Source organism: Temnothorax longispinosus, chromosome 12 (genome assembly GCF_030848805.1).
Source record: "Temnothorax longispinosus isolate EJ_2023e chromosome 12, Tlon_JGU_v1, whole genome shotgun sequence".
Classification (NCBI taxonomy): domain Eukaryota; kingdom Metazoa; phylum Arthropoda; class Insecta; order Hymenoptera; family Formicidae; genus Temnothorax; species Temnothorax longispinosus.
This window is the reverse complement of record NC_092369.1, coordinates 1,589,193-1,611,393: the sequence shown is the minus strand read 5'-3', so window position 1 is coordinate 1,611,393 and position 22,201 is coordinate 1,589,193. Positions and strand designations below refer to the sequence as shown.

Here is a 22,201-nt window from a genome sequence, read left to right as displayed (position 1 = left end):
GCCATATCTATTTTGTGTGATTATCGGAAGTCTATGGGCAGAATTGAAAAATGTAGTAGGTCATTTTGAAGGGACGTTAATAAGCTTTAAGATGCTAAAATGTAAAATCTAATTTAAATATTAATTTTTTCTGAAACGTAGAAAAATGTAAAAAATGAGCTTTATGCAAAATCGAAAAAGTGTGCTCCTAATATGAGATGCCCCGAGAACGCGCTAATAAAATACAAAATACATCGGTATTGCACGTAGAAAACTTCATTTAATGTCTCTGAAATACAAATGTAATGGAAAAGCTTATTTGCACGAATCGCAAATCCACTTATACTCAATATTTCCAGCGCAGCCAGTGTGCGCCCAGCATGAGCATGCGATCACCATCAGCACACTTTTATAAGTTCGTATGAACCTTCTCTTAACTTTAACATAGTATTTTCCCTTTTTTTATTACTGTACATACAATAATCTTCATACTCTAGCAACGAGATCGTCATCCTGAATATCTCATATTACGGACTTTACGCTTTGCGCTTTCGCGATCATCAAATCTATCCTCTACAATTAAGCAACTCAACATATCCGACCTTACTCTATCGCTGCATACAAAACTCTATGTCAAATATTTATTTATTATATAATAAATAAGGTTCAAAGTCTCACCTTCATGGAACTTGAAAACGTCCAAATTCACACGTTCGATATTCGTAACGAGTGCGTGCACGATTGGACAATGAATTTTTTAAATAGGTTTTACACCAAGGACACTAAGTTCATGGCGGAACCAACAAATAGAACCTATTAGTTTAGTATAAACCCCGCATATCGCATATTAGGAGCTTATCTCATAATAGGGGACTTTCCTCTATATATTGTATATTAATGCTAATATAATAATAAATTAATACTTGAAGTAACGTATAAAATAAAAATATCAAAATATAATGTAACACTACACACCCATTAATTTTTTTATAATATGGCTAAAATTATATTCAATAGCTTCAATATAATGACACTTAATATAGTTAAACGACGTTAAACTATCACATTATATTTTAAACTAGACGCAAAAGTAATAATTCTTTTGAATACATTTAAATTTCGCAATATAGTGTATACAAACTTAATAAATTTTAACAACGTAAGCCGAAAAATAAAAAAGGGAAATTTACGATCTCTCTTATCACTTTCTTGAACATGACACAAACCGATTATTTAAAAACAATCGTGTCTAATCTCACCTCTTCCGCTTGAACGACGTTTTTCACTCTCGTCACAATTTCGCTTGTTTTGACGAGCTCAATTTCTGCGTCTTCTATCTGCGTATGTTGTCGCTCCTGCATATCTGTGGCCAGCTCCTGATAACAGGATTCTCCAGAGCCGCGTCGGCTGCCTGCAATGCACATAGCCCGGCGAAACAGACCGGCGACGACAGCGCATAAGCCGCATTGCATCTCTGTAGTGCTGCCCCGGCTAGAGAGCGACCCACCATTGGCTCGGCGGCGGGTCCGAGACCCATGGGAGCCACTGTCACGTGTTTGGGTCGCCAGTTTCGCGTATCTGCCACTGTTCGCACTTTTTCTACTTTACTTCGCTTAAATACCTTTATTTGTTTTTCATCTCTTCTTTATATGTTTCTTCTATGCATCATTGTATCCTCTTCAATGCACGCTTATATGCACACTTTCCTAATTCTCGTCAAATTCGTAATTGTCAATGCCTATTATACTGTCAATGCCTCTATTCTTTTACTCCACAGAACGTCGTACTCTCCTACACGACGGAATTGATGCAAAATTTATTGAAGGGTTAAACAATAACTCGAGAACGTGCGAATACGATAGAAAACGAGAAACAATGAAAAAAAATAGAGTATAATACATCTCACACTTGGAGCTTTTAGAATATTGTGTTTAAAAAATATAATATTAGATGAACTAGAAAGTTAATGTTTTGCATATAATGACGCAGCCTGAGATCTTAAAAGCTAGCTATTACAACACTTATTATGTATTCATTTTGACTAATTTTATATTATTTTACAAAAAAGTATTTGCGGTTTTTTTTTTATAGAAAATGTTCAGTTCTCCACTATGATAATTTAATATAAAGTTGCCTGTTTAAACAAATACAACAAAAAATTAGCGATTTAAAATAGGACGTTCTCTTATATTTTATTTCTTATTTATTTTTAATGCCTCTTGGACTATTACTTCTTAAACTGTAACAGTCTTTTTTTTTAGAAAAAAAGAAACATTAGTAATTATTTATATTAACAGATAGTACCGATCTACTTGACCTTTATTGACCTATGTTCTCAAGAGTATAGTCATGACTAATGTTCAGGCTATACTTTTTTATCCGTTGTACGTTATTTATTAAAATATTGTTAATAATAATAGATAATCAACGTTTGGTATCAAGAGACACGTAGTGCATGTACGCGCAAAGCAAGGTACACTTACGCAATACACTTACGCTGCCCAAGTTGAGCGCAGGCAAGATTTATCGTTTAGTTATAACGGTTGAACGTTTCTGTATACGCTCAATCAATTAGTCAAGTTCATACTATGTGACAAAACTGCCTTTACTTTTGCTCTATGTGTTTTCTATGCTGATATATTTTAGCTCAAAAGTCTAAATGTGCGAAGTTTTACAGTAAAGGGTCCCGGGTACTCGCCGCGGCCATGTTATATCGTGTCGTCAGAGGCGAGAAATGACACGCTGAAAATTATTGCGTGCCATTTTCAATTAAAAAAATTTTGTATGAATGAATACTTCAAAATTTCCTTTTCCCTTGACAATTATATTAAAAAACCGTAAAATAAATATATATAAAAAGTCATGCAGGCTTATGCGCAACTGCAGTAATTTTTTACAGTAAAAAATACAAATCGAATATAGTTAATACGGAGGGCGTACACTTAGCGCTCTTTTTCACCTTCTTTGAAAAAGGTAAGTTTTTTAAGATACAAAACAAAATTTACAACTGTACATTTCTGCATGTACATGAATTTTTCTTCTCACGCAAAGATATAATGTGGAAAGTGCAACAGAAATGTTTGTATATAACAAAATATCTTTTGCGTTAATAAAGTAATGAATCTATCGTCTATCAAATATCAAAGTTGCATATATATGTATGAATATGTATATAAGATTAGCAGAGACTTCTACGCGCAAGATATATCTAAACAACTCCAATGACATTGACCTTGACATATGTTGTTAACGTCAAGATCCTGAGTAACAATCAAAAAGTTTTAGTCCTTGCTCTCATTGTACATTAAAAAGTTATTATTAACAAATAAAGTTGAAATATAAATAATATATAAATGTGTATTTAACTCTATAATTTGAATTTTATGTAGCATAAATGTCACATGATTTATGTATTTGCAAGTTGCTATGCTCTTGAAAACATATGTAAAAATCAAGCTGATCGGCGCTAGGTCTGTTAATGTAAATAATTACCAAAATTTATATACGCACGTGCTATTCAAATCGTCACAATTATATACTTTTCACTTAAGTCATCTTTCGAAATAACATTGAAATTGAAAATCTAATACACAAATAAACGAAAATTATTATAATGATTATACTCTTAAATAAATATTAAATTTGTTCTGATTTGTATCTTAACATAATAAATTGTTATAATTTATTCCAATATCTTTTATATCGAAATATCTAAAAAGGTTAAATTATGTGCACACAAGTGATAACCAATTAATACATATGTATAAGTTCTTAGAATAATGTACGGACATGAGAGAGAGAGAGAGAGAGAGAGAGAGAGAGAGAGAGAGAGAGAGAGAGAGAGAGAGAGAGAGAGAGAAAGTAATAACTTTTGCATATAGCAATATATATGCCGTATGTAAAAAGTAAAATAAATAATAACTAATCATTTCCATCTCCTGCTTTACTAGAAATAATACATAGTGAGAGATGATTGCAATCATGTCGCTTTTCTATGGTTACTGTGCAAGAGACACTATAATATATAAAGTCAATAAAAATTACACAACTTTACAAAAAAAATTTTTTTTTCTTGTGCTTGGATTCATTTCATGATTTTTCTATTCATCATGCACCAAAATAAAGGAAAAATATTTATATCCCCTTTAAAGTTTGCTTTTGTAGCCAGGAGAACGTTTGTACGATATTTTAAAAAATCTATGATTTTAATTTTTATCTGTTAAAAAACCAAAACAAATATATTTGTATATTATTTTTATTAACTTTAACTATTATATTAGCTTACAAAATAATGGAAAAAAGTTTAAAAGTGAACCCTGTTACTCTTTCTTTTATGTTCATGAGTACTTTCTCTTATTAAACCTCAAATATAGTCTCCCATCATATTTTCATTGTATTGGCGTTGATAACGGCGTTCGAAGTCCATAACGTCTTGATGAAAACGTTCTCCTTGTTCTTTTGAGTACGCTCCCATGTTGTTTTTAAATTTATCTAATTAGTTGAAAATATGTTAAAAAACTTTAAGGCCATGGGTTGCAGGATGTCCCTGAAAGTGCATATGCTACATGCTCATTTAGATAAATTTAAAAACAACATGGGAGCGTACTCAAAAGAACAAGGAGAACGTTTTCATCAAGACGTTATGGATTTCGAACGCCGTTATCAACGCCAATACAATGAAAATATGATGGAAGACTATATTTGGGGTTTAATAAGAGAAAGTACTCATGAACATAAAAGAAAGAGTAATAGGGTTCACTTTTGAACTTTTTCCCATTATTTTGTAAGCTAATATAATAGTTAAAGTTAATAAAAATAATATACAAATATATTTGTTTTGGTTTTTTAACAGATAAAAATTAAAATCATAGATTTTTTAAAATATCGTACAAACGTTCTCCTGGCTACAAAAGCAAACTTTTTTATGAAATATAAATTTTTTTCGGATGACTGTCGATAAACCTATCGTACGTGCATACTCTAATTTCAAACGCAAAATTCATGTTGACTTGTGTTAGGAAAAATCCATCTGATATAATGTTGATAAGACAACATCAATCAACTTATTTGAATACGTAAATAAAATAATAATAAAAAGAAATAATAACAGAAAGAATTGTGAAATAAAAATAAACAATTTCGTAACTTGCCAGTGATACGCGTAACGAATATATTTCAATTATATCGACTTAACTGGCCACAATTTAGTACAAAATCACGATGTTTCAGCCCTTGGTTTGGGCCCTTATCAAGTATAAACTAAATCATCTGTAAGAATTGTCGTTGAAATCACAAGACATCCGTAATGTATGAAATAACATCAGTTTATTACTCATGAGAGAAAAAGATAAAAAATGAATTTGTTTTATATTTTAAGTCAAATAAAATATTTAATAATGAAAATTGTAACAGATATCGAGTAGTCGAGCACAAAGATTAACTAATAATTAATTAGTAATAAAAAATAAATAAAAACTATAACAAATAAAACATTCAATAAGAAGCAAATCAAATGTCAAATGTATAATAAATTTATTAAAACTTGCATTTAATTTTAATAATAATAATAATAATATATAATAAAAGAACAAACGTGCAAAAAAACACTATCTTTTTTATAAAAATAATATCTTGGTATAATCTATAATAAATAAACTTTCTGACAATTTTGCATTTGTTTTTTCTAATTAGAACACTACAAGCGTGCGCCATTTAGGTTTTTTATTATAAAACATTTATATCAACAACGTTTCTCGTACGTGTCATTTTTTATTGGTTCTATAAAATTATAAATCCTTTTCCAGGATTAAGGTATGCACGCAAAAGAAAAAAAATTATATATACTTCTATAATTTTTTTCTTTCTCAACGTAAAGTTGACTCGTCCCTTCTCCGTTTGGGTGTATACTTTAATTCTGGAAAAGAATTTATAATTCTATAAAACCAATAAAAAATGGCACGTATGCGAAAATAACATTTTGTCGGTAAAACACAGATGACTCCATCGCTTTAACACGACTTTTTAAAGAGTGGATAGGCATTAAATTGTTTGATTAAATTGTTTTACATATTTTAATGATATTCAAGATAGATAGAAAATGTGGAAAGGAGAAAAGAAAAGAAAAGAGAGCGAAAGAAGGCAACTGTCAATATCTCAATCATGAAGATTTCAGTTACTTCGTGAATATCATACTGCAAAAAAAAAATAATCGACATTAGAAATGCGATTAATAGTATATTGTACAACTAGTGGAAAAAGTGGTCGCGTCTGACGGAGTGTGAAGTTGGTCGCACGAACGAAGCGAGTGCGACCATCACACTCCGTTGGGCTCGACCACTCTTCCCACGAGTTGTTTATACTATTTTTCCTAACAAGAGCGTGTGAAACAGGCCGCTTTTCGCGCTTGTTTTACACGTTCCGTTCTCCACTAGTTGAGAAATGGCTCCATGTTTCAACGCTTACGTCATCATTACGAAATGGATCGTTTTGCTCACTCAAAACAAGCGTGAAAAGCGGCCCATTTCACGCTCGCGTTAGGAAAAATTGTTTTTAATGCCTGTACGCGTATCACTGTATTAGTGCGGCGTTGCCACATAGTTTTCTCAGATCAACACAGTTTTATAACAATAAGCAAATGAGACATCGACCGCGTCCTCGATCTGCCATAGTAAAGCTTAGGTTTGTCAACAACGCCAGTCGTGTCGACTGTATATATTTGCTCTCGTCATGAACGCCGCGCTCAGATATAGATATCATGCGCGTTAACATTTTTAAAGTCTAATCTAAAACGTGTAGTAACGAACGTTTGGAAAAAAACCATATAAATATAATCTAGAAAGTTATAAGTAAAAAGTTAAAAAGTTTACTTTTTGTAAAAGTCAAATAGTCAACTTTTATGCAATTAAAGAAATAAAATGTAAACTGAATTTTTGCCCCATACAAGGGTACGGGAGAGTTATGCATTTATGCGCATGCATATAACTGCAAAATGCAATTATACATTTTTTAGTCATTCAAATATTTTATTCAAAAATATCCGTGTGTAAAATATTATTTAATGTAATTTTTTGTTTTTTACAAAAAAGTATCATGTTTTTAAAAAATTATTAGTTTAAGAGATACTATTAAAATTTTTGAAACATTATTTACGTTTCAATACTTTTATGTTTTGCCTGTGCTTTGTTTACATTATAAATTGAATGATCCATCATTTTAAATATATTTACATCTTTGTTTACAAATATTATTAAGATAGAGCGCATACATATAAGAATGTTAAAACATACAATAGTTTTGTGTTAAAGCAGTATACGTATTAAGCTATATAAAATCAAATCGTTTACAAATAATGAGAAAGTAGACGTGTTATTTATATTTACTAAATGCAATCAAAATTCTAACGATGCACGAAGATTGTTTTAGGAGATATTATTTAAGAAGTATGAATAATCAAGTAAAATAAAATATTACGGTCTGATATGCGGTATATTTAGATATTATATTTCTTTAACGGCACGCAAAGAACTAAAATGTCAAAATTTTTTAGTATTTATTTGTTACAAGTTTTTTTTACGTAAATAATGTTAACATTATTTATACAGCAAAGAATAAAGTATTCTTAATCTTTTATAATAATACACTAACATATAATTTGTAACTCATAACAAGATATTTAAATAATAGGCCAGTCATATTAAACATCAAACCTTCCACGTAATCTTCCCAGGTTGCAATCACCATGAATCGCTTTGATTTGAGGTGCTATAAGTAGGATTTTGCTTTGCAAAATTAACGCGCAATAAAAAGTTATTAACAATACTATCAACTACAATAATAATCTGAACAACATTTATCGTCAAGTCAGTCGTTTAGCTTGCACGTGCCATCAAAGTCCGGGACTCGGATCTTGAAAACCCTCGATTTCATCGTTTTTTTGATGTTGCGCCGGTGATTTTTTCCGTCATTTAAAATAGAATTAAAAATCCCCAAAAAATCACACATCATCTGAGAACTATAAAGAATACTTTTCATAATGCAAAACCGATTTTTTAGACCCTTTTTCTTTAGTTTCTAGCTATGTAAGCAAAAAATTTTGATTTTTTTGAATAGTCTTAGTTTTTCGCTGTTTTCAGGCCTTAGAATTTATTTGAGACAAATTTTATCGTATGCATCTTGTTGTGGACGAAATTTGTATTTTTTTCGTACGACAAACGTTGATTTTTTTATTGACGCGCAGTTATCCAATCGTGCGCACAGGTCGGAAAACGCTTGTTTTACACTAAAATAATTATTTTTTATTAAAATTTGTGATTTTTCGCATTATTATTGAACCATATTGCAAAGCCATTTTTTGTAATATGGTTCAATAATAATTCAAAAAATCACGTAAATCTTGCTATCTTGCTTAGTTTTCGAAATATTTGAGAAAAAAAAAATCGCGTTTTTTGTTGATAATATTGTTAATAACTTTTTATTGCGCGTTAATTTTGCGAAGCAAAATAAATCCTACTTATAGCACCTTAAATTAAAGCGATTTATGGTGGTTGCAACCTGGGAAGATTACGTGGAAGGTTTGATGTCTAATATGACTGGCCTATAATAAATATCGAAACACGTGGATCAGTACATGAGTCTAATATTTTGGCCACAATCACCTGGTACAGCCTTGAGCCTGATAAACCTAAATTTATTACATATACACGCACATGCACGAACGTACGCACCTGTAGATAGATACAAGTAAACCTATCCAAAAAATATGATTTTACATACCCAAGTTTTTTACAGAAATTTTTAAAGAAAAGAGAGAAGAGAGAGAGAGAGAGAGAGAGTATTAATATCAAATCATTAATATTTATAACATTCATAATAGTGAATTGTATTAAAAATATCACAAATTAAGAAACGGTAAATAATCGTAAATTAATAATGTAATAAAAATAAAAAACATTATAAGCATGAGGGGATATTTATAGTGTGAGTGTGGTCATTGCGGTATTTTCTATAACGTAAATAAATCAAGTAATATGTGAAAGAATTAAAATATGCAAATAATATTTTATAAATTTAAAAACATATTTTTCAAATTAAAAATTATTTTGATATTTTTTAAGGGGGTATTCTGTTTTGAAAGGTTGTGAAAAAGATATTTTTCAGGAATTTTTTGTAGGAAAATGAAAAAAGCGAATAATGTTAAACTTTGTATGTTTTTTAAGTCTTATTTTAAGAATGTACTTTTATTTTTTAAATAACAAAAACGCTTTACTTTTTTATGCTGTATCTTGGTTACTAAGAATTTTCAAGAAAAAACGCATGTAGACAGTGTAAATAATTTCTAGCTGCTCTAGGTATCTAAACGTAAAATGAAAAATTTTCTTATTCAGAAGAAATGTCGCTATTTTATCCAGAATCAAAATATTGGTTTAGTTTTAGTTCAGATGCACTTCTCCTGAATAAGAAAATTTTTGGTTCTTGCGTTTCACATGCCTAGAACAGAAATCATTTACCGTCCATATGCATTTTTACTTGCGAGCTCCTAATATTGACTAAGATAGATATAACATAAAAAAGAAAAATGTTTTTCGTACTTATTTTTATTACTTAGAAAATAAAAATATGTTTTTAAAATATATGTTCTTAAAAAAATATACAAAGTTTAACGTTATTCGCTTTTTCTACTTCCTTACAAAAAATTCTTCAAAAATATCTTTTTTTACGACCTTTCAAACTAGAATACTTCCTTAAATTAAAAATATTTTTCCAAATACTAATATTTTTTAGTTAGTTTTATTTATATCTATCTATAGGTTTGCGTGTATGAGTGCATGCGTATGCGCGCGCGCGTATGTGTGTGTGTGTGTGTGTGTGTGTGTGTTTGTGTGTGTGCGTGCGCGTGCGCGTAATGGATTAAGTTTGTAGGTTGTACCATGTGATGGCACATAACCGCATGTATATATAGTGTACCGTACAGTGTACTGTAATATAACACAAACATATAATACGTTTCTAAACATTAAAAAATTTATACTAAAGATTACGTATATATGAGACACTTTACAGCTTTATACTATTTGCCGTAGTGTTTAAAATGATACTACGTGGGGCGTTTTTTAATGTTAATTAATTTAAATTTATTTAATCACGGCGTGTGTTTTGCCTTCATCATTATCCATTTGAATTATATGTATTCTTAGAGTCATATTATTTTCTATACACATCTTTTATGAGGTCGTTAGAAACAGATCGTATAAAACTTCTATGTAGATTATCTTCTCTCTCTCTCTCTCTCTCTCTCTCTCTCTCTCTTCCTTTCCCTCTCTCTCCCCGTTCTCGCGCTTTTCTCTCCTTCTCTCTTCCTTTCCTCCTATTCCTCTCCTCCTTCGTACTATATTTATCTATCTTCCTCTAATACTCTTTTCCTTTCTTCCTCTAGCCACGATTAACTCCCACTATACTATCCATAACTACGCCCTGCATAAACATGATTGTAATTCAATTTGCAAATTATCAAAGAATGATATCTATCTACACTCTGTGCTAATCACGAATTTAAGAATTCTTCTCGATTGATCTTGTATGACAAATAAATCTGCAGTATTTTTTTTTGAGTTTTTTACTGAAGCTCTTTGTCCAGGATTTTTAATTTGCTGCCTCATAATGTTATCTTGGTGCAACTTGACCCTTCGGTACGATGATACTTTGTGTGCTTCTTTTTTTCTCTTTCTTTGTTTTTCTCTTGTATTCTGTCTCTTGCTTCCTCTCTCTTTTCTCGAGAATATATTTTCGTTGATTTGAGAAAGTATTGACTTTCGTCGTACAAAGATTCGTGATGATTATTACGCGAGGCAAACTGCCGCCGAAGGGTAACGCCCGTATAGACATCGCAGCCGGCTCGTCTCCGGGATAAGCCTGCAAGCTCTATGATCGCATGCTTCCTGGAGTTGATCTGAGCGGAAACGAGAGCCACCGGGCCCTGAGGCCCGGCGCCGTTCGAAACACAAAGACAACGTCGCCTGATCGTCGAATTTAGCTTTCGCTTCGTACGAACATCGATAAAAATAAGCACGACGGAAGAGCGATTTCGCGTGAAAAGCGCTCAATTTCAAGAACACAACACTACTATTAACAATCATGCACGCCGGCCGGCCGCTGTGCACACACTGAAGTACTGGTACTGGACCTCAGCGCTGAGTAGAGAGAGGGAGAGAAAGAGAAAGAGAGAGAGAGAGAGAGAGGGAGGGAGAGAGAGACTCATTCGGTCGACGCTCGCGACCTCGGTCGTGCTCGGCTGTCTCCGTGCCCTGTGCTTTGGCCCTGTTTGCTGCGCAGCCACGTTACTTCCCGGCGATCTCTCCCTCAGCCACCCGTCGTCTCTTTCGTCGATATACGACAAAGGCTCCCAACGAGAGAGGCTCTCACTACGCTGCGAGCTCTTGCCATGAAAAGCTGGTGAACGACGTTCTGCCCGTGCCGCGTAGAAAGGGAGGGAACCGGCGCGCGAGGAGAAAGGATCAATAACAGATCTCTCCCTACTCTCATGAAATACGACGTAGGGTAAATGTGCGCGATGTACGCACGGCATTTACATATGGATAGACAGATAGGCGCACCCTGCCTGAACAGCTCATTTCACTAGAGCAAACATGTGCATTTTTGTTCTTGTATAAGGCAGATAAAAATAAATATTCGACTATTCTAAAGAGATTTTGCGAAGTTATAAAGCAACGCTACGTGTTAGTATAAACATTTTAGAAGATTTCACGTAAAACAGGCTTCGGAAAATTTATGAGAGAAGTTTAGAAATCAAGTGCACGGACATAACTCACATTTTACTTGCGAGAGAGAAAGATGGGGGGAGAGAGAGAGACGTACAATAAAAAAATGTTACAAAATAATTTGTATATATATTTTAATCAAATCTCTGAAAAAATTATTGAAATGTTTATACAAGTATGATATATTTGTTCACCATATAAATTATGACCATATTTATTATGAAAATATATACTGTATAACGATGACACATGGCTCTCTTCTCTCTCTCTCTCTCTCTCTCTCTCTCTATGTAAGAGCAGTTACGTTATAGCAGGTTTCAATTTAAAAAAGTTAATTTATAGCAGGTTTTACTATAAAAAAGCTCAGCTCAAAAATTTAGAAAATTTGTCGTTTTTCAAAATATGTATTCTTATAATAATCTTTTATAACTTATAACGTATTAACATTACACTCCAAGGAAGAACAATAGATTCACTCTGTATCAGCAGTGTTTGCCGTAGATGATTTCAAAATAATCTGAGATGAAGCTAACAATAAGATAAAAATCCGTAAATTTATCTTAGATTAGATATAGGTGCTTTTGTTTTTAATTCTGCTAGATAAAAGATGACACGATTGTCGCGATTTATTTAGATAATTTTTAAGATAATTTTGTTTATGTAATTATTCATAAAAATTTATAAAAAGAATTACGCAGATTATAAAAGGGATATTAAAACAGTACTCACAATTTTATTTTAAGTTTTTATTTTTCAAAGATAAAATATATATATAACATGATTCTTTGTCGTATTTCTACATGTATAAAGGACAAACGTGATTTTCAGTTAAACATTACCTAAGTCGTAAGAGGATATCTTTGTACCTCTATGATGTTAAGTATTACACAAAAACATTACAGCAGCATTTAGAAAACAAATTTTAATTATTTTGCTCTTGAATAATATAAGGTTTTAAATATTTTGCTAATATTTCGTTAATACTTGATGTAAACTTTTTAATAATCTATTTGATTGTAAATGATAAACGCTAGTTTTAATTTATTTTATTTTAAAAATTCTAATAACTTTTTTCATTGTTTCATCAAATATGTTGCTTCTTTAATCACATAACAATCTCTTACGTAAACTAAAAGTGAAGAGGAATTTATTAATAATCATATATTAGCTATCTCGTTGTGCTGTTAATATCTGGTATGTAATATATACGTAATATTTAGTAATATGGATATGTTATGCAGAATTTTATCTATTGATTTTGTGTGATTAAAATATATTTATTTCCCTTTACTGCTTTTTATAAGAATTCAACAATATCTATTGTGACTTTTTCAGACACCTCCCTTGATATATTAGCAGTTAATATGGAACCAGTTTTTGACACGTATGACTAGTTTTTATATATTGCTTTCTCATAGAGAAAGCTATGTTTTTTACAAAATGTCCGTGTGTGTGTGTGTGTGTGTGTGTGTGTGTGTGTACGGATTTGATGTCCATGGCTGCTTTAACTTCTGCAACGTTTGAGATATCGGGCTCAATTTTTTTGTAAATGTAGAGCATCATTAAAAGAAAATTGGTATTGTATTTAGCGATGATCAGAAAAGGGGTTCATTTTTTAAATAAAATATTGAATTTTTTAAAAAATGTCTGTGGCAGCTTTAACTTCCGCAAATTTTTAGATATTAGGTTATTTCTACGTCTATTATATTCTTCAGTCTTTTCTATCCCTATTTTATATACCAGCTTTATACGCGATCAAAGGTCCATATGCGAAGTCCATATATAAACCATGTAGCCTGAACTCTTAAAGTCAACATTGATTTGACATTGCGTCAACTGTAAAACCCCACTTGTGCTACTAAGCTGACCCTTTTTCAATTTATAAAAAAGTTAAATTAAAAATTTAAAAAAGTGTGCAAATTAGAAACTTGCACATTGCTTCTTCATCATTACAGATTGCTATCATTGCTCGTATTTTATTTTGTTCATAAAGCTTCCTCCATGAGGAAGCCAAACTAATAAATACTAATACGTATGCATCAAATAAAATACAAGCTTCCTCATGGAGGAAGCTTTATGAGCAAAATAAAATGGGAGCAATATAGTAGCGATCTGTAATGATGAGGAAGCAATGTGCGCAAGTTTCTAATTTGCACACTTTTTTAACATCTTTTATATTGTATTGTGAATAATGTTATTGTATCCGTTTTAAGGTTTTAGTGATACCTTAATACGTACAGATTTTTAAATTAGATATTTCTTATTTTACGTAGATGGATAAAATTGTTTCTTTGAGTATATGTACTCAAATACATACTACCTCAACTAAGCAATTTGTGAAGCAATATCAACTGCTCATATTTAAATCAGTACGTTCTTCAAGTTTCAAGTACGGAGATTTTCATATTCATATCTGCCAAAATTTTTCTAATTTTTTGTTGATGATTTTGATGAACGTGGTACCAAAACGTGGGTTTTATGGGGTTCTCGTGGTGCTCCTACGTAATGAGTGAGTTTGGGGAGAGGGGAATAGATTTTGAGCCCGCGCGAAACGCGGGCGAAAAATCTAGTATATATATATATATTAGTGATTTTTATTTACTCGACAAAAAAATGTTTTAAAATTTTTTTGCGGCACCCCCCAAAATGTTTCCACGTTACAAAAAAATAATCCCTGCACAAGTTCAGCTTGCGCAGATAACGGAAACCGCCGTGCCTCTGGCTCTTTAAACATTTGACGTCCCTTATTGTCGTAAACTGTTTACACACGTAATATTTTATTTTTTAAGTGTATTTTTCACAAAAATCGGCCTAGAGGACGTTTTCTTTTTTATAAAACATGTGTGCCTTGGTTTTCTGCACCGTTAGAGACCTTGTACGTCGACTTGATTGAAACACGTGCGGGTGAATTATTAACAACTATTAATAAAAGTAAATAGTTGTCGCATTTATTGTATCCCAACATGGTTGGGAGCCTCTCGGGAGCCCCCCGGAGATTCTAGGAAGGAACCTGAGAAAAAGAATGCTATTTTCGTGAAATTTTTTTTGCGAGAAATAATAAATTTAATGAAATTGTTTTTTTATTTCTTAAGTACACATATATTGAATATATTGCTAAAAAATTGTTGAAAAATATCAAGCGTTGCGCCTTTAGCGTATGGTACCACGGTGTACCTCTGCAAAAAAATTGTAGGTGCGCGGGCGCTCAGCATGTTCCGTCAGAACGAAATGTCTAAAATAAAAAAATTTGGTGTCATTTTTAACTATACGAATGTAGTTTTAGTTGAGCGTACGGATTATTTGAAATATAAATTTTTAACAAAATGGCGCAGTTTTAAAAGAAAGTTTGAAATTTAATTGAAAATTTTTTTTACTTTGTTACGTGTTTTTCAAAAATTAATTGTCCAATAAAAAAATCGTACGCTTAACTAGACACGTTTGTTGTAAACATTCTGTCCAGTCTAGTAAAAAAATGTCATTATATAATATGTAGGACACATGAAATAGTAAAAAATATTCTTTTATCTATTCTTGCATAAAAGTTGCTTTTTTTTTACGAATGTAGTGTTTCAATGCTCTTTTAGTGCATGTTAGATTTTTCGAATGATTGCGGATAAAACAATTTTTACGTGAGCTCATAGATTTTTTTATACAGACTTGATTTTTTAAGACTCGGAAGATTACTTGAATCATCTGTTTTTTTTTTACATTTTCATAATATTGAACTTCAATTATTGAAATATTGGCTACAATGAAACAATTAAATAATAAACAGAAAAATGATTGCACGGATAAACTCTTGATAAAACTTGATAAATTATTAAGGATTTACGTCAAGTGACAAACCTAACAATGTTGTCGTATTAAAACATGATTTGCTAATACACGCAACTGACATCCTGTGTAATTCATTACAACGTGATACTTGAGAAATTTAAGGATATGTTTGGCAGAAAATAATGTATACGTACTCTACACATTAAATAATTTACAAGTGTGAAAATTGGCAGCAAATGTATCTTTTACGATAATTTCTTGTAACATGTATGGCATTTATAGTAAAATTATATCACGTCCAATAGTTTGTACAAAAGATGACAAAGATGTCGAGGAGTTTTATGGTTCAGCATTATTACATGCCGGAAAATATTAATTTTCAAACAACACATATATATGAATTATGTTTATGCAGTGTGGTGATGACATAAAAATTCGTGATTGTCCAAAAGCAAAAATAATATATAATTTAATCTATTTAGCCTACATATGCCATTACTTTTATTTGTGAGAAACGACGATAAAATTTATCGACCATCTACTTCATCTTTAACTCTGGTTAAACTGATTGACTGCGTTAACGTCCGACTTGTGTAAGCTAATTTATAATTTACTACCGTTATGCGCTGAAGATGACCCAAAGAAAGGGTCGAAACATACGCTAATAATTTTATTTGTCCAAATTATAATAAAATATATAACGTATTAATTGCCGCGCCTGGCTCCTATTGTCAAATTTGTAAATGTCTTTTTATTTTATTCAAGAGAGCCTTTATATATTTTCATCTATTGTTAATCTATTTTTACAGACGTTTACATTTATTGTCATTATATATAAAAGTATTTTTTTTAAATTATTTTACACGTATTTCATCGTATTATGTAACATTTATAATATTTATATATCCTCTTTTCATTCAGAAACAACGTTTCTCCATTTCAGCTCTATGTAACCGCATTTGTGGATCCGCCATTTTGGATTTTTGATACTATTATTACAATTACTCCCAATACTTGATATTCCACGCTACAAGTATTTCATTATTTTTAACGGAAAATACGATTTTTCACATAAAACATTTGTTTGATAAAAGTAAAGAAATCACCCAATTTCGCCGATTAATTATAGGTACTCTTTGTAACAAATTGTTACGACGTATTTTTAATTCAAAATATTTCTCTTCTTTTTTAATCATCTCGAGTACCATAAATTTTTAGACATTTTTATAGAAATGATTAAAAATCTATTGCAATCACGTGTGTATTCATAATAAAGGAAACAAGCTCTAAATTTTCCATCTTGATACAATTACGAAAGAAAACTTGTAATTATTATTACAAGTCAAACTAGTTAGTAATTAGAAACTAGCTAGTAATTGTTGGCCATGATTCCTGGTCAATTATTGGCTAAAAACTGGTTGAATTTCTACTTGGGCACAAGATCAAAGTCATTGGTAAAATGTAATTACTTATGCATATCTAATAAACAATAAGGACCTTATATATGCAAGTTCCGCAAAATTTTGACAGCTTAAAAAGCGATTATTAATTTCAATAAATTGACGTCATTAAAATAATATTTACAGTTAAAATAATGTTGATTCTCACGTATATTATACAAATGTAACTTGATGACAAGCACGTTCAAAAGGCATGGCTATGTCTCGCGCCAAGTATATGCGCGGCAGCGGCAAGACAAGCCAAGCATCTATATTCAAGCCGCTTGGTTGAACTGTGAAGTACAATTATCGGATCTCAATAATGGCTGGACTGATTAAATTTATAATAGGTTCAATCGATAGTAGGGGGCCCTATTGCATAAGAAAATTGTCTCTAGTTTTGCTTTCTGAGCAGCAGAAAATGTAGATATTATTAATAAAAAATCTTTGAAAAAAAGAAGGAAACGTGCCAAGTGCACACGTCAGTATGAAAAACTGTTATACATTATTGAAAAAATCTGTTGTACGAAATTGTTTTAATATATCCAATCAAAAATACAAAATACGTGTGCCGTGTAACATGTATTAGTCTTGTACAACATTTCATAATTTTAGAAATGTTAAAAATGTTTTTAAAAAAAAGTGTTAAAATCATAAAATTGTGCCAAATAAAAAGAGAAAGTATAATAAACATTAAAAAAAGTTAAATACTTTTAAACCCACTGTAAGATTATAGAATTAAAATATTTTTGGGACGTATCGTAGTCCTGTTTCGTGATACGCTAATTGTAAGATAGATTCTTTTTGCTTCCTCATAGAGAAAGCTTTGTTTTCTTAAAAAAAATTTTTTTTGGAGTTGTCGCTGCCACGGTGTTTAGCATGTGTGTGTGTAGGAGAGATCGGGGCAAACTCGACATGATTTTTTCAAAGACAATTTTCAACAATTAATTAAAATTTTTAAGCAAATTTAATGGTACACATTTAAAGAGTTCAAGTACAAAATTGCTTAAGGCAGTTTTGCTGTACGTCGGTTAGTTTTGCCCCCAAGAAAGGAAAAGTGACGCGTAAACAAATTTTCAAATAGAAAAATGCCGAGGCAAACTCGACACTGCCTGATCGACACAATTTGATCTGGAACTTTTTTTTTATTGTCTGAAACTAAACATACATTGTGTATTTAGAAAGTACAGAAATAAACTCTAGTCTGAAAAACAATTTATACAAGTAAATTTGCGCGTAAACGTGCGCACACATTTGTCACGAGCCATACGGCTGCATGCGACAAGCATCGTTTGTTATTGGGAACCGACAAAACGGTGTGTGATGTCGACTTTGCCCCGAATGTCGTTTTTCACTTTTGTCACTCCAAAAATATAAAAAATTTAAAACAATGCAAAAACTATTATCGGATTCGTATAGAGCATCGAATTTCTCATCAAAATCACTTTTACCGATAGATTCGCAAAAGTAGAGCTCGATGAAAGAGTAGACCATTTTCGAGAGATTAGAAAAATTACTTTTCACCATCAAAAACGCTCATGTCGCATTAGAATATACACCATAACTCTCGGAATGTCACCAAACTCCGTTGATAATATTGGCACATAAAGACGCATTTACAGTAAGAAAGGCAGGTTTTTACGATAGATTTAAATTGGCAAAAAGCCTGGTGTCAAGTTTGCCCCAGTGGCGAGTTTGCCCCCCGGTCTCCCCTACACCTTGCAAATGAGAAATTACATCAACGGACCAAAACCCATGGTCGAAATTAATAATGTCTCGATGACTGATCCGGAAAAGTGCTGTGTGAATCCGACAAACCAAATTGGCTCACAGTTTTTCAATGTTCATATCGGAAAGACGTTATATATTGCCAGTCACGGTAGATTTAAAATTACTTTAATTGTTATTCTATACTGGCGGAAGAAATTTATTATTCTGTTTTTGAGAAATGTTTGTGGTAGCTATAACTTCCGTAAATTTTGAGATATCGGGCTATTTCTAATTCTATCATCTTCGGTCTGTTCTACCCCTATTTCATGTACAATTCTTTAAGATTTGGTTGATTAGACCCAATTTTATAAGGTGGCATGTATGTATGGATACCTCAAAATTTCAAATGTTTGTAACGTAAAAACTAACCCAAAATTTAAATAATTATATATAAAGTAGGGGTAAAAAAGACAAAAGAATATAATAGAATTATAAAACGTTGCCAATTCCTTCCCTCTCTAAAAAAGGCGTGCAAAGTCGATACTCGAATATATCGTAGTTATTGTTGCCTCTTTTCTGCAATGCTGCGTGGTTCTCTCGCTGCGCTTATTTACTTCATGAACAGCTGTTATCGCATATTTTTACAGTTATGTGTCATGTGTATCGACGGGTTAAGTGTATTAGTAACAGCTACAGAAAATGGAAAATGTCGTAGTTTTAAATGTTTAATTTAAGTATTTTAATGTTTTATTTAGGTATATTTACGTTGAAATTACTTCTACGTTAACGACGTGTTTTTCTTTCTTTTAGATGTATCAAACGTGTTTTTTAGTTAAGTTTTATAAATTGTTTTTATTATAATCTTTATTTTTAATTTTTTAGAAATGATACTTTGTATTATTTTTTATTTTCAGTAAGTGGCTTTTGTTTTCACACTGTTAATACTGCTCTTTGTACAAATGCATTATGATGACTGTATAAGGTTATTTCTTATACATGGATCTACAACGTGAGATTTAAAGCATTGGATAAAAAAAAAGTAAAATGATAACAAAAGAAAAAGGGAAGGAAGGAAAAATATTTAAAAAAAAAATTATAAAAAAATTTTAATTTTTTTTATTTCTGATTATATTAATATCAGACTCTATTGTATACAGAATTGAGTCCACGTGAAAAGATATCTACCGTTGGAAGAAATAAGGTAAAAAGGACACTTTTTTAATAATTTTTATTAGAAGTGAACTTGAGTATCTATAAGAAGAATCTGCGTACTATGTTTTACAATATAAAGACTACAGTAAGATTATTAACAGATTATTAGAATATTTCTGATAGATTTAACTATATCATATGAGTAAAGAACGTAATTTTAGTTATTTTTATTACGACGTACGATGAATATAATTTTTATTTTGTTCAAATTTTTTTTCTTAAAATTTAAAATTCTATTCTAACGAGAGAGAGAGAGAGAGAGAGAGAGAGAGAAGTTAGACGTCACCTTTGTAATCAAAAGATAATAGGCATGTTAACAATTTCGTATATAATGAGTTACCTATATGTACAATTTATGACTATCTTTCTTTTATTTTTCGAGGTTTTTAATTAATTATTAAAAATGTATGACAAATATATAACAATATATAACAAAAAGGCTCACAAGATTAAAAATCAATCGAAGAAAAAGAAGCGTCGAGCCGTAATAAGGTGTTAGTGTTAAAAAATTCTATATTAAAGCAAAAAATAACAAACGTTTCGGACGCGCGTACTTGGCGCGAGACACTACCGTGTCTCTTGATTAGTTCAACATGTAACGTAACCACGTAACTCAATAACCACGTAAACGGTTTCCTTCATCTTTCCTTCTCCCAACCAATGACAATTAGAAAAGAAAAGCGTATCTCAGCAAGCATATCTATGTTCTTTACATCTTGCCAGAAGCTATGATACATACATCTTATCTGCGCTAACGCAATTTTAGAATGTCAGAAATTGCACGTGTACCACATTTTGACACAGACGACAATAATAATGAGGACGACGTTTTTTCCAGGTTTGAACTTTGTTTCGCAATAGCTCCGCTTGTAGGGTATACATAGAGGAAAAATAAACAGTTTTATTATGTAATCCAAATCCAAGTTATCGATTGAGCCTACTTAGAACTTGATCGGTTGAGCCGTTATTGAGATCTGATAAATTGATTGAGCCTACTCACAAGCGGCGCCGGCACGAGTAAAAACACGGGGCAGTCTCGCGCTAAGCACTTGGCGCGAGACATTACCTTAAGGAGATGCTGGAGCCGTCTGTTTTACCGGCATTTTTTGTCGTCATGTAGCGTTGTATTAATTTGACAGAATTAAAAATTCTTTTCCAGAATTGCAGTACATATAGGCTGCGTTCGCTTTGGACGCTTTCGTGCTGAAAGCATCACTTCATTTTTTTTCAACATGTAATGAGCAATAAAGATAGACTGACGCTTTCAGCACGAAAGCGCCCAAGGCGAACGCAGCCATACATTAATGATTCGGGGGAACTCTGATTTTATATAGAAAACGAGAAAAAATTACGGAAGTACAGATTTCCTTATTCTACTTTTATCCCAATATAGCGTCTCGAGTTGCGGCGAGCTGTCAGCTCGTCACAAGATGTATTTCATATAAGAGATATATTATACCATTAGTACGAACGCGAAAACAAGTTCCCCCGACGTGCACAATAACAAGAAAAACATCGATAAACCCTCCAAATCAAGATTTGGAAGCGTAATATAAAAGTATACGGTCGACGTGCATCGTGCGTATGTGTGCGTGCACGGTAGCGTGCTCGCCTTGTCTATATCTTTGTCTATACAAGGACAGATATAGTCGATAACATAGAAAATGGTACGTTTGTCGGTTATACAGACGGCTTCAGCATCACTTTAAAAGGGTATAACACTTTTAAGCATGAACTCTTTTCACGATTTGTTCTAACATATAAGGAATAGAGTAATCAAAAATCGGCTTTAAGGGGTCTTTTTATTATACATTGAAAATGTAAAAAAAATTTTTTTGTATATAAAATACACCCTGTCAAAAGAGGCCGTGTGCGTCACGGGGATCTAGCTGGTGTACATGATTTCAGCTGACTGGTATGACCTAGAACAGAAATCCAAAAAAATTCTTAATCTGTGATAGATTGGCTATGGAAGTACGTAGGATTTTTTAAATTAAATTGTTAGTTTTTTTTGGGGAACCAATTTTATACACGATTTTTCAGTGTAAATTTGGACACTTGTTCAAATTAGTGTCAATTTCGCAAAAATCAATATTTTTTAAAAATCCTACGTACTTCCATAGCCAATTTATCACAGATTAAGAATTTTTTTGGATTTCTGTTCTAGGTCATACCAGTCAGCCGAAATCATGTATGTATGTACACCAGCTGGATCCCCGTGACGCACACGGCCTCTTTTGACAGAGTGTACAAACATGATTTTATATACAAAAAAAATTTTTTTTACATCTTCAATGTATAATAAAAAGA

At 31.7% G+C, this 22,201-nt stretch overlaps 1 protein-coding gene across 7 annotated transcripts in view; it reads right to left on the bottom strand.

Moving 5' to 3' along the window:
• LOC139822842 (uncharacterized) overlaps positions 1 to 11,150 on the bottom strand; it is an 87,751-nt gene extending 76,601 nt beyond the window's left edge. The window contains exons 1-2 of one of the 7 annotated variants that reach the window (XM_071794965.1): positions 10,596 to 11,150; positions 1,239 to 1,770 (exon numbers count right to left, since the gene is read on the bottom strand). In XM_071794965.1, coding sequence (XP_071651066.1) covers positions 1,239 to 1,451 — 213 coding nt within the window. In that variant the 5' untranslated portion in view covers positions 1,452 to 1,770; positions 10,596 to 11,150. Of the gene's footprint in view, positions 1 to 1,238; positions 1,771 to 3,471; positions 3,522 to 10,364; positions 10,485 to 10,595 lie in introns of those variants that run through there. The other 6 variants (XM_071794967.1, XM_071794966.1, XM_071794969.1 and 3 more) reach the window with 6 other exon arrangements.
• Between the last annotated feature and the right edge of the window lie 11,051 nt (positions 11,151 to 22,201).